The sequence below is a fragment of the Panulirus ornatus genome, chromosome 7, assembly GCF_036320965.1.
Source record: "Panulirus ornatus isolate Po-2019 chromosome 7, ASM3632096v1, whole genome shotgun sequence".
Lineage (NCBI taxonomy): Eukaryota > Metazoa > Arthropoda > Malacostraca > Decapoda > Palinuridae > Panulirus > Panulirus ornatus.
In genome coordinates, this window is record NC_092230.1 from 47,595,407 (window position 1) to 47,609,280 (window position 13,874).

Genomic DNA, 13,874 nt, shown 5'->3' on the forward strand with positions numbered 1-13,874 from the left:
ATTGGTATACATGGGGTGTTCAGTGTTGTAAATGGAAATGGTGAAGAGCTTGTAGATTTATGTGCTGAAAAAGGACTGATGATTGGGAATACCTGGTTTAAAAAGCGAGATATACATAAGTATACTTATGTAAGTAGGAGAGATGGCCAGAGAGCGTTATTGGATTACGTGTTAATTGACAGGCGTGCAAAAGAGAGACTTTTGGATGTTAATGTGCTGAGAGGTGCAACTGGAGGGATGTCTGATCATTATCTTGTGGAGGCTAAGGTGAAGATTTGTATGGGTTTTCAGAAAAGAAGAGTGAATGTTGGGGTGAAGAGGGTGGTGAGAGTAAGTGAGCTTGAGGGAAGGAGACCTGTGTGAGGATAGTACCAGGAGAGACTGAGTTACAGAATGGAAAAGGTGAGAACAATGGAAGTAAGGGGAGTGGGGGAGGAATGGATGTATTTAGGGAATCAGATGATGGATTGCGCAAAAGATGCTTGTGGCATGAGAAGAGTGGGAGGTGGGTTGATTAGAAAGGGTAGTGAGTGGTGGGATGAAGAAGTAAGAGTATTAGTGAAAGAGAAGAGAGAGGCATTTGGACGATTTTTGCAGGGAAAAAATGCAATTGAGTGGGAGATGTATAAAAGAAAGAGACAGGAGGTCAAGAGAAAGGGAAGGGGGTTGAAAAAGGGGCAAATAAGTTGGGGTGAGAGAGATAATTAAATTTTAGGGAGAAAAAAAAGATGTTCTGGAAGAGGTAAATAAAGTGCGAAAGACAGGGAGAAAAGGGGAACTTCAGTAAAGGGGCCAAATGGGGGGTTGAAAACAATAGTGGTGTGTGGGGAAGGGATGGAGTGAGTATTTTGAAGGTTTGTTGAATTGTTTTGATATAGAGGGGCAGATGTGGGGTGTTTTGGTTGAGGTGGGTGAAAAATGAGAGGGTTGGGGGAAAAATGATTTGGTAAACGGGAAAAGAGGTAGAAAAAGCTTTGCGGAAGTAAAACCCGGGAAAGGCGCAGGTTTGGATGGTATTGGTGGATTTTTTAAAAAAAGGGGGGGGACTGTATTATTGACGGGTTTGGGGTAAAGGTTATTAAATGTATGTATGACCAGGGTGAGGTGCCTGGGATGGCGGATGCGGCTTTGGCCATTGTAAAAAGGGAAAAAGGGGAAAGAGTGAGTGCTCAAATTACAGGGTATAATTTGTTGAGTTTTCCCGGGTAAATTAATGGGGGGTTTTGATTGGAGGGTGAAGGGCATGTACAGAGCACAGATTGGGGAAGAGCTGGGTTTCAGAATTTGTAGGGGATGTGGGGAAGGGTTTGCTTTGAAGAATTTTTGTGAGAAATATTTTAAAAAAGAAAAGGGATTTGATTGTAGCATTTATGGTTTGGAAAGAATTGATAGGTTTGTAGAGATGCTCTGTGGAAGGTTTTAAGAATTATGGGTAGAGGCAATTTGTTAGAACAGTGAAAATTTTTTATCGGGGATGTAAGGCATGTGTTGTGTGGGGAAAAGAGGGGAAAGTGATTGGTTCTCGTGAATGTAGGGTTTGGGCGGGTGTGTGATGTCTCCATGGTTGTTTAATTTGTTTGGGGTTTGGGGTTGTTGGGGAGGTGAATGAAAGAGTTTTGGAAAGAGGGGCAAGTAGAAGTCTGTTTGGATGAGAGGTTTGGGGAAAAGTGAGTCATTGTTGTTCCTGATGAACAGGCTGGGGCTGATTATGTGAAAAAAAGCAGAACTGGTGATGAGTTTGGTAAAGTTTTGGGGGAAAGAAAAAATTTAAAGAGTAAAATGTGAATAAGAGAAGGTTATTGGTGCAGTAGGGTTAAGGGTCAAGTAAATTTGGGGGGATTTGAATGGAAAAAAACTGGAGGAAGTAAAGTGTTTTAAATCTGGGGTGGATCTGGCACGGGTGGAACCATGGAAGCGGAAGTGGATCATAGGTGGGGGAGGGGGCGAAAATCCCGGGGGCCTTGAAGAATGTGTGGAAGTGAGAACATTTCTTGGAAAACAAAATGGGTAGTTTGAAGGAATAGTGGTTCCAACAATGTTGTAAAAGGTGCGAGGCGTTGGCTATGGAAAAGAGTTGTTTCGCAGAGGATGGATGTGCTGGAAATGAATGTTTGGAAATGTGTGGTGTGAGGTGGTTTGATCCGAGTAAGTAACATAAGGTTTAAAAGAGATGTGTGGAAAAAAAAAGAGCGTGGTTGAGAGGCAGAAGAAAGGGGGTTTTGAATGGTTTTTGGGGACATGGAGAGAATGGTGAGGAAAGATTGACCAAGAGGATATAAAGTGGGCGGAGGTGGAGGGAACGAGGAGAAAGGGAGACCAATTGAGGTGAAAGTGGAGTGAAAAGATTTTTGGTGATCGGGCCTGACATGCAGGAGGGTGAAAGGAGGGCAAGGAAAAAGTAATTGGAAACGATGTGGTATACCAGGGGGTTTCGTGCTGTCAGTGATTGAACAAGCATGTGAAGCTCTGGGGTAAAAAACCCTGGAAAGCTTGTAGGTATGTATATTTGCGTTGTGGACGTAGATATTTCATGTGTATGGGGGGGGTTGGGCCATTTCTTTCGTCTGTTTCCTTGCGCTACCCCGCAAAAGTGGGAGAAAAAAGCGACAAAGTATAAAAAAAAATATATATAATATATATATATATATAATATTTTTTTTTTTTTTTTTTTATACCTCGTCGCTGTCTCCCGCGGTTGGCGAGTGCAATACTCCTGAAACAGAGTTTTGGGAGTAAAGGATAGGTGGGAAAAAAAGTAAATTCTTCCCCATTAATATGGGTTTAAAAAAGAAAATTGAAGGAGAGAGGTGGGTGATTTTGTGCATATGCACCTGGCATGAGAAGAAAGATCATGGAGGCCCAAATGTTTGGAGCAGCTAAAAGATTTTGTAGCGTTTTGATGCACGAGACCGGGTATGTGATGGGTAAATTTAAAGGGCAAAGGTGAGTAATGTGGCAGTTGGGGAAAAAAAAGGTATGCATTGGGTGTTCAGTGTGTAAATGGAATGGTGAAGCTTGTAATTTTGTGCTGAAAAAGGACTGAGAGAGGGGAATACCTGGTTTAAAAAGCGAGATATACTAAGAAAAATTATGTAAGTTGAGGATGGCAAAGAGCGTTATGGTTTGTTTAATTGACAGGCGTGGGAAAAGAGACTTGATGTCAATGTGCTGAGGGGGTAAAACGGGAGGGTGCTAAATTTTAAAATGTGGGGGCTAAGGTAAAAGATTAGAAATGGGTTTTAAAAAAAGAAGGTGAATTTTGGGGGTGAGAAGGTGTGAATAAGAGCTTGGGAAGGAACCTGTGTGGGAAGTATCGGAGAGACTGTGAAACAGAAGGGAAAAAAAGGTGGACCAATGAAGAAAGGGGGAGTGGGGAAAAATGGGAATATTTTAGGGGATCAGGATGGATTGCGCAAAAAAAGTTTTGTGCCACGAAAAAGAGTGGGGGGGTGGCTGTTTAGAAAGGGTAGTGAGTGGTGGGATGAAGAAGTAAAGTATATATATAAATATAAATATAAATTTTAATAAAATATAAATATATATATTATAAAATATAAAATAAAATATTTTCCCAAAGTTTGGCGAGGTGGCGATGGGAATAAATAAGGCAGGAAAGTGTGAATTGTGTGCAGGTTTATATGTATTTGCCCTGTGGTGGTATATATAAGTGTACTTTGGATGTAAGGGTGGTATGTTGCGTGAGTGGTCTGTGTGTATATACGCGAAAGAAGGGCCCCAAACCCCAAACCCCCATCCCACAAGATATAAATACCGTCCACACACCCCAATATACATACCTATACATCTAACTAAAAAATTTCTTTCTTCTTTAATATCCCCCCTTTTTCCCCCGCATTAGGAGGTAGCATAAGACAGAGGACGGCCTTTGTGGATATCCTCCCCGGGCCCCCCCTCTTTCCCTTTCTTTGGGAAAATTAAAAAAAAAGACACAGACATATACATAATACACTTGTACTTTAATTCAAAACTGTTTGCCTTTATTCTTCCCATCGCCACCTTGCCAAATGAATTAACAAACCCCCCTCCCCCCTTTGGGTGCGAGGTGCGGGGAAAAAGACAAAAAGGCCAATTCGTCACACTCAGTCTCTGTTTTCAGGGTAAAAAAGCCCCGAAAACAAGCCCCCCTTTCCCACATACAGGCCCCACAAAATTTTCCAGGGTTTTTATCCCGATGCTTAAACAGCCTGGTTCAACCATTGACACCACGTCGCCCCGGTATACCACATCATTCCATTCACTCTATTCCTTGAAACGCCTTTCCCCCTCCTGCATGTACAGCCCCGATCACTCAAAATCTTTTTCACTCCATCTAACTCCTCCAATTGTCTCCCACTTCTCTTCGTTCCATCCACCCTGACCAAAAAAAAAAATCTTCTGTCCAATCTTTCCTCACTCATTCTCTCCATGTGCCCAAACCATTTCAAAAAAACCTTTTCTGCTCCCCTCAAACCACACTTTTTTTATTAACACATCTCTCTACCCTTTTATTCCTTACTCGATAAAACCCACTCCACCAAAATATTTTTTCCTCAAACATTCTCATTTCCACACATCCATCTCCTGTGCACAACACTATCCTACCCCCCCCCTCGCAACCATACATCATTGTTGGAACCACGTTCCTTCAAAATCCCCATTTTTCCCTTCCAAGATAATTTTTCCCCCCAAAATTTCCCACACATTCTTCAAGGGGTCCCGAATTTTTTTTCCCCCCCCCCACCCTATGATTCACTTCCCCTTCCATGGTTCCATCCGCTGCCTCCACCCCCAGATATTTAAAACATTCATTCTTCCCCGTTTTTTTTCCATTTTAAATTACCTCCCAATCACTCATCGGGAGACACAAGAGTGAAAAATAACGTCCAGTTTTAATACATTGAAGAGCGAAGTGGACACCATTTGTAAGTGGATTTCCAAGTCTCTTGTGTTCCCTGATGAGTGTATTACACAAAATTGCACTTGGGAATTTCGGTTTCATTTCCCCGTGGACCCCATAGGAATATCTTGATCGCGCGCTGCCTCGCGCACAAAGAGTGGGGAGGGGGTTGTATTTTATGTGTGGCTGGGGTAGCGATGGGGAATAAATAAAGCAGACAGTAGAATATTACATGTGTTTTAAAGTTAGTCTGTGTTGTAAAGTTATGGGAATATGTTGAGATGTTAGGTGTGTATTTTTGCGTGTGTGGGAGTGTATTAAATACATGGTTATGTTGGTGGGGTTTGGGCCCCTTCTTTCTTTTCTGTTTCCTTGCGCTACCCCTTTCTAAAGCGGGAGAAATCAACAAGTTAAAAATAATATATATATATTTTTTTTTTTTTTTTTTTTTTTGTTTTTTTATTTTGCTTTGTCGCTGTCTCCCCGGTTTGCGAGGTAGCCAGGAAAAAGACAAAGAAAATGGCCCCAACCCCCCCCCATACACATTATATAAAATCGCCCACACCAAAATATACATCTACAAAGCTTTCCATGGTTTACCCCCGACGCTTCACATGCCCCCCATTCAATCCACGACAGCAAAAATCAACCCCGGTATTTCTACATCAAACCATTTCACTTTTATTCCTTTCCTCCTTTTACCTTTCCCGCTGTTCAGGCCCCGCACGACAAAATCTTTTTCATCCATCTTTCCACCTCCAATTTGGTCTCCCACTTCCCCCCCTTTTCCCCCCACCCCCCGAAAACATATATCCTCTTGGTCAATCTTTCCTAACTCATTCTCCCAGTGCCAAACCCTTTCACCACCCTCTCTGATCCTCAACCACCTCTTTTTATTTCCAACATCTCTCTACCCTACGTTACTTACCAAAGAAACCACCTCACCCACATATTGTCCTCAAACATCTCATTTTCCCGCAAATTTCCCCCCTCTTGCGACAACTTATCCATAAACTCACGCCCCGCAACCATACAACATTGTTGGGGCCACTATTCCTTCAAACATAGCCATTTTTTTATTTCGGAGATAAAGTTCTCGACTTCCACACTTCTTCAAGGCTCCCAGGATTTCGCCCCCTCCCCCACCCTACGATATATATATATATATATATATCTATATATATATATATCGAGGATGGTAAGGCATGTGTAACGTTTGGGAAGAGAGAAAGTGATTTTTCGGATGTAGGTTGGGGGGGGGATTTTAGGGTTTGTTTAATTTTTTTATGGAGGGGTGTTGGGGGTTAATTTTTGGGAAAAGAGGGGAATTAGAGTTTTGGGGAAAAAAGGGCGGGAAAGGAGTTTTTTTTTGTGAATAAGGGGGGGGTTTTTTGGAGAAACGCAAAAGCTGGTAGGAGGGGAAAGTGTGTGAAAAAAAATTTTTGAAGAAAGCAATAAGAGAATTTTTTTTGGCAAGGTTGGGGGTCAGAAATTGGGAGGGTAGTTGAAGGTGGGGGAAGGAAGTGAAGTTTGGGGGGTATTAGGGATGGAAAAAAAGGGGAAGTGGCGGGGGGGGAGGGGCGAAAATTTTGGGAGCCTTGAAAATGTGTGGAAGTCGAGAAACATTATCCCGGAAAGAAAAAAATTGGGTATGTTTGAAGGAATAGTGTTCCAACAAGTTGTTTTGGTTGCGAGGCGTGGGCAATGGATAGAGTTGTGCGCAGGAGGATGGTGTTGCTGGAAATGAGATTTTTTGAGGACAATGTGTGGTGTGGGTGGTTTGATCGAGTAAGTAACTTTAAGGGTAAGAGAGATGTGTGGAAATAAAAGAGCGTGGTTGGGGAGAGCAGAAGAGGGTGTTTTGAAATGGTTTGGCACATGGAGAGAATGAGTGAGGAAAGATTGACCAAAGGGATATATGTGTCGGAGGTGGAGGGAACGAGGAGAAAGGGAGACCAAATTGGAGGTGGAAAAGATGGAGAAAAAAAGGGATTTGGTGATGGGGCCTGAACATGCAGGGGTGAAAGGGGGGCAAGGAATAGAGTGAATTGGAGCGATGAGGTTATACAGGGGTTGACGTGCTGTCAGTGGATTAAATAAAGGCATGTGAAGCGTCTGGGGGTAACCATGGAAAGTTGTGTGGGGGTTATGTATATTTGCGTGTGTGGGCGTATGTATATACATGTGTATGGGGGGGGTTGGGCCATTTCTTTCGTCTGTTTCCTTTCGCCTCGCCAAAAGCGGGAGACAGCGACAAAGAAAAAAAAAAATATATTATATATATTATATATATATTATATATATATATATAATATATTTAAAATATTAAAACAAAATTAAAAAATTTAAATTTTTTTAAAAAAAAAGATTTGAACGGCTTATAGAAATTCCCCCAAGTGAGGATTGAAAAAGGTTTGGACAGGGGGTGTAGTGGTTTGGTTCCGGTGGGAGGGGGAAAATTAAAATTTGAATAAAGCTGTTGGGAGCAAGGGGTTAATGGATTTCCCCCGGGGGCCCCAAGTTATGGTTTTTTCAGATTTATGTTCCCCAAAAAACCATTTAAGCCCCCCCTTGGAGTGAAAGGAAAAAAAAAGGGTGAACCCCAAAACCCCCGAATACAAACCCCCCAAAGCAAATAATGTTAAAATTTGTATACCTTTCTTCTCAAGAATGATCCGGGACATTGCGCCCCCCTTCCCCCTGAAAAAATTAGTGAATAACCCCGGGACGAAAAAAAAGGGACATTGTTTGCCTTCTTCATGGTTTGCACCCAAGCCCCACGGGAAATTTTTATTTAATTAAATTTTTATATTAATAAATTTTTTAATATTTTTTTCTACTATCCCCAAATTTCCCCCATTAAGAGGTTTGGCTAGGGAAAAGCTAAAAGGGATTTTTCACCTGCCTCTGTCCTTTGAAAAAAAAAAAACGAAATTTAGGTTTTCCCGGGCCTTCCCTTAGTTCAAGACAACCAGATTGGGAAACTTTTCCAATTTTTCCCCCTTTTTTATTTTATTATTAATTTAAATTAATTTTTTTATTTTATAATTTATTTTTTTTATTAATAATATTTTTAAATTTTTTTCTTTTTATTGTCCTCCTGGGGGTCCCCCTTTTTCCAAAACCCGGGTGGGAAAAAACCGGGGTACTGTACTACACGTAAACCCGGATTCAAACCTGTGCGCTTGACCCTGGGCAGCCCATGAATGCGTTATGGTTAGGAATTCTAACCGTTAAACCCTTAGAAGTTGGGGTATTGGCATATATCTGGAATCACAGTTGTGATCAGAATATAAAGACAAGCTATACTTATTTATTAATAGAAGATTCAGTCAGATGTAAATGTTGATACATAACTAATCGAGTAATTCTTATGTCAAAGAATGACCTCAAGAAATAGCCCTTTATGATAGGTATACAGAAAAAGTACAATTATCTGACATCTTAGTATGTGATTACTGTTATATCAAGTATGTCAGGATTCATACAAATCTGATGATTTCTAATAAATCATCAAAAGATATCTGACTTTTGAACCCGAATGGAACTTACATAGTATTACGAGTTGGCCACTTTATGCACTGCTCTTCAAGTATCCAAAGTGTATCTGTAGTCATCTTTTCTGTTAGAATCCCATGATGTATTTTCCATTGGTTGCAGTCTTTGAATTAGACATTATCAGAAAAAGTGATCATCCCTTCACAGTGTCAGATCAGAGCAAGTGTTTCAACAGTTTCATTGGGAAGCAGTTGAAAGAAGCAAGAGTGTATAATACGATATTACTAATTTAGTAGAGGATTAACATCATAAAACATAGTGGAAAAGGTGAGTCTTGAGTAAGACTTTATCATGAGAATGATGTAAATAAGATAACTTTAGTGGGGTCTCCAGAACGTCTATACCTTTGTTAAAAAACCAAAAGAGGGACTTCATCTTATTTTGGTGAGCATATTTACAGTACAGAATTGCATGGTTGATTTTGATTTGTATTTTTGTTTTATTTCAATATTTTTTAATGTAGTTTTGCTAAAGCTGTAGATAGCTGACAAGTTGCCTGTCATGTTGCAGGCCTGTACAAGGTCAGATAATTGGATTTTCACCATATAAATCTCTTCTCTCTTACACTGTGTTGGAGGATGTAATACTGAAATGAGTCATTGGGGTGCCTCACTTTACAATTTGTCATTGATGAAAGCGGTGCCTAGGGGAAGTAGAAGGATCTTCAAAATTAAGATACTTCTCCCAGTGTTTTCATTTTTATATTTGATGATTATTTCCTTGGATGCCTTCGAATGGATCTTCAAGTAGTGATAAGTCACTCAGATTCTGGACTACCCTGCTGATATCACCATACTTTATTCTCTGTCTTTATATTATCTTGCTTTTTACCGCATTATATTTACAGTACTGGATATCATTCTGGGACAATCTTCACTAATTATTGTAAAGTATTGTAATCTGATTTAGCACAAACGATTGGTGACTACTTTTTATTGATGATGATTTACTTAAAGTATTCTTTGGCTAGTCTTTTGTGCATTGGTGATGAGCCTTCATCATTTGAATTTTTGCAAATGCACTGTGATAGGGTGTTTAGAGAAGGTTCCTTTTGTGCAGCCTTGCTTTGGAAATAGATATCTTGTTTATGGACTCATTTACCTACAAACATAGGTTAGTCAGTGAATGTGTTGCTTTTTATATCAGAAAGATACAGCTTAGTATTGTTGCCTCATGTTTTAAGTATATTGCTGTGGTTTATCATTACTTTTTTACAGAAGGAGATTGACACTGAGAAGCAGTCTTTAGTAAGTTCCATTGTCAGTTAGCTTGGTAGGAGAGTAGCCTTTGTATTTGATTTTTGTAAAACATAGAATGGAAGAATCTACAGATACACCATAAAACTAATGCCATTTATATTTTACAGCATATCATGTATGATGATTTGGTTAGTGTAAGATAGCTAAGCATTAGCCCACCCATGTTGATTGCAGTATGTTAATATTTTGTGTGATTGGACTATATATGATAATTGTGTGTTGTATTTGATATTTAAAGTACTAACAATTAATAGTGCTCCACTCTTATAAATTGTTGCCTTTTGAATACTGACTAACTTAAAGCTTGCCAACCAGTGACTTAGAACCTGATGACCCATGCATGTGGAACGTAAAGGCCCACTCAGCTGATACAAGATACTGAGAAGGTAGAAAGTTTGTATACTCTTTGCTAGTAAATTCCAAAATGGCTCTGTATTTAGTGCAGCAAAGTGGGTCAAGCCTAAGCTGCATTTGTAATTATCTGGTTTAGGATGTTCCACATGACAGTGCAATGAAATTGAAAGTTTGTGCACCATTTGCAATTAGTCACTGGAAGCTTTTTTTTTAAGTTTTGCATCCATTGACATTTGCACTGGGGCTCAAGTCTTGCAGGAATTGGTCATGAGGTAGGTCATTCAGGTGTGGCACGTTTGTTTGTTTATATGTGGGATGTCTTTTGACCAGTTGGAACTCGGAGGATCGTCCCCACCGTGGAGGTTTGTTCCAGCAGCCACCCCGGCTCGGATGCTGGTAAGGGTAATCTTGGTTGTGGGATTGTGCATGAGACTAACTCCTTCACCAAATGCCTGCCTGCATTATCATATACTGCCTGATTAACACCATTTTCTACTGCATGAGTATGACCTCTTACTTTCTTGTGTATTAATGATGTCTGAGAGCATGATTTTGATCCTTGCTTTTACTTCATATTGCAGCACCTTTTTTGTTTCATTTCATGATTGTAGCTGACTTTGATGCATGAGTTTATTTTTTTCTAAGCTTTAGGATGATTCAGCTTGTGCTCCATATCCTTGTAACATGAACTTTATGTTGTACATCTCTATAGGAATTTTAGTACTTTCTTTGATTGGTTTGAGTGTATTTCTTGATGCTTCTCTAATCATGTAAGATACTTTTAGGTTTGTAGCACTGTACTATATGGTATGATAGACACTGAGCTTCAGTGTATGTGTGGGTTGTGAGTGTTTGAAAAAGGGTAGTGAGTGGTGGTATGAAGAAGTTAATATGCCAGTGAAAGCAAAGAGAGATGTATGAGCAGTGCTTGCTGGGAAGAAGTGCTTGTGATTGGATGCTGTATAAGGGAAAGTATTAGGAGGTAAAGAGGAATGAGGAGCCGAAAAAGAGTATGCATGAGATTTAGGGTGAGAGAGTATTGGAAAACATCAGAGTGAATAAAAAAATGTTTTAGAAAGAGGTGAATGGTGTGGGGAGTACAAGAGAACACTTTGGTGCATCAGTGAGGGAAGCTGATGGGAAAGTAGTAACAGGCAAGGAAGAGGTAAAAAGGAGATGGAGTGAGTATCTTGAAGTACTTTTAAACGTGTTAGATGACAGGTAGATTTGGGGTGTTAAGGACACGGAGGTATATGGAGCGACATTTGTGACAAATGGTATAGTGAAAACCTTGCTTAAGGTGGAGAATGGCAAAGCAGTTGAAGTATATGGGATTACCATAGGATTTATCAAGAAAAGGGGTGACAGTGTTGTTGATTGGTTAGTCAGGATTTTAAGTGTATTTATGGCTGTTGGAATGCCTGTGTAAGGCCATTAGATAGATACAAAGAGACAAAAGACAATTGTTTAATTACAAGCATAAGTCTGGCAAGTATACCTCGTAAGTTATATGAGATTGAGGTGATTGAGTGGGTGGTGACATGGTGGGTTAGTAGTTTGTGGTAAAGTGATGGAATTCAAGGACCAATAAGGGAAAGGGCAGCAGATGTTGTTAAACTTGTGGAGAAAAAGCTTACTAAAGAGATAAGATCTTACTTGTTCTGCCCAGAGCATTATGTGATAGCAAGGATGGGAAGAGAAGGCAAGGGAGGGGCAGGATTGGACTTCGTAATAAAGCTTGATGTAAGCTTCAAGAAATAGTGGAGGATGGCTCATTCAAACAATACATAATGGGAAGAGTAACTGTAGGGAAGTGTTTCATATTGGTGTTGATGTTATATAATTTTCCAAAGATTTTTAACAATTAAAAGAAATGTAGAGTGCTAACAGTGGAAGATCAATCAGGATGACACGAAGCAGTGAAACACATACTCCTTAAGAGATGGTACAGTACTTATTATGGGGATTTCAGTTATGAAGAGACAGAGTGGGGAAATCTGAATTCTCATAGTGACAATGAGTCATGGAGGGAAAAGGTTGTAGGGTGCATATGGGAAAATTTTCAATACCAACATGTCACTGGACACATTAAGATAATAGAGACTGATACACCATCATTACTAGATTTTATCTTCACACTTTCTAGCATGGATATTGAGAACATCATATATTATACACCAAGTGGTGAAAAAAATTATGTAATGCTAAAGACTGACTGACTATGGTAAATGGGGATGCTTAAAAGAGAGGAGATGGTACATGACATGAATTGGAGATATCATCTTTGAAACTATAGAAAGCTCAACAATTTATGTGGTAACACAGATTGGGGAATAGAATTTTGTAGCCATGAAACAGAGAATTGTGGTGATATGTTCTGTGAACATAGGTACCTCTAGCCACAGATACAGAGGGAAGGTTAAGAATGAGAGAGGAATAGATTCATGAAAAATATCAAAAATCAGAGGAGCTCAGAGATGTGCATTGGCAGAGATATATGTGACACTCCAGCTAGCAAGTATGTGAAAGATATAAGAAGGCAAGGAACAAGTACAGGTAAACCATAATCTTAAAAGGATCACTTTTATGAAGTTTGGTGTTACTAAAATTTGCCCTATGCTCTAGTTTATTAATGAAAACCTTAAAAATTGTTTTTTTTTTGTTTGTTTGCAGCATTAGAAGATGCTGAGGTGCTAATACATGTATCTTAATGCTTCCCATACACTACAGCTGGTTCTTGTTTATTGTCATTACTTCTGACCATAAGCAAATCATTACTTCTGACTATAAGCAAAATAACAGGAAAAGAAATCATCAATCCCATGGGCAGTTTGTTATCAATATTACTAGGGAAAGCAATACCTGTCATATGTTTAGATAGTCTTAGAGTATCTCACATTATTTTGTGGTAAATACAGGCTCAAGATCTTTGCTGAGGCTTGAAACACATTTAGTAGATTTTGCTTTAATGGCAACACCAGTGTGGTTTAATTAGTTAGTTTTGCTGCATAGCTTAAGATATGGAAAAAAACATTTTTGGGGCAATCTCCAATACTTCACTGTCTACAACTATAGGATTATAAAGGCAAACTAAAAACATCAAATTAAGAATGGTTCACTATACCAAAATTGAAATGATGCTTTAGTTTTCATGGTTCACAGGATCACTTATATGAAGCATTGGCAAAATGCTGACCCAAGATATTTCAACTTTGGGAATGGTGAGGTGTTTAATATCCCAGAGTTTGATCTGATATTGCATAACATAATATGCTAAAATCATTGTTATTTGTAAGTGATAATGAAAATGCCATATGTTTAGATAATGCATTGTTTTACTACCAGAATGCTTACCTATTCAGTATAATGAATAGATATAAATTAAATTATTTTGTATTTTATTTATTATACTTTGTTGCTGTCTGCTGCATTAGCGAGGTAGCACAAGGAAACAGACGAAAGAATGGCTCAACCCACTCACATACACATGTATATACATACATGCCATACACGCATGTATATACATACACTCCACACATGCACATGTACATCCCTATACATTTCAACGTATACATACATATACATACACAGACATGTACATATATACACATGTGCATATTCATACGTGGTGCCTTCATCCATTCCTGTCACCCCCCCGCCACACATGAAATGGCACCCCCCTCCCCCCCTCATGTGCGCAATGTAGCGCTAGGAAAAGACAACAAATGCCACATTTGTTCACACTCAGTCTCTAGATGTCATGTGTAATGCACCGAAATCACAGCTCCCTTTCCACATCCAGGCCC

General features: G+C 39.5%; 1 protein-coding gene across 7 annotated transcripts in view; it reads left to right on the top strand.

Moving 5' to 3' along the window:
• LOC139749612 (uncharacterized) overlaps nucleotides 1–13,874 on the top strand; it is a 327,271-nt gene that overhangs the window by 96,644 nt on the left and 216,753 nt on the right. For all 7 annotated transcript variants that reach the window (XM_071663735.1, XM_071663737.1, XM_071663738.1 and 4 more), the window contains one exon: nucleotides 10,399–10,464. In XM_071663735.1, coding sequence (XP_071519836.1) covers nucleotides 10,399–10,464 — 66 coding nt within the window. The remainder of the gene's footprint in view (nucleotides 1–10,398; nucleotides 10,465–13,874) is intronic.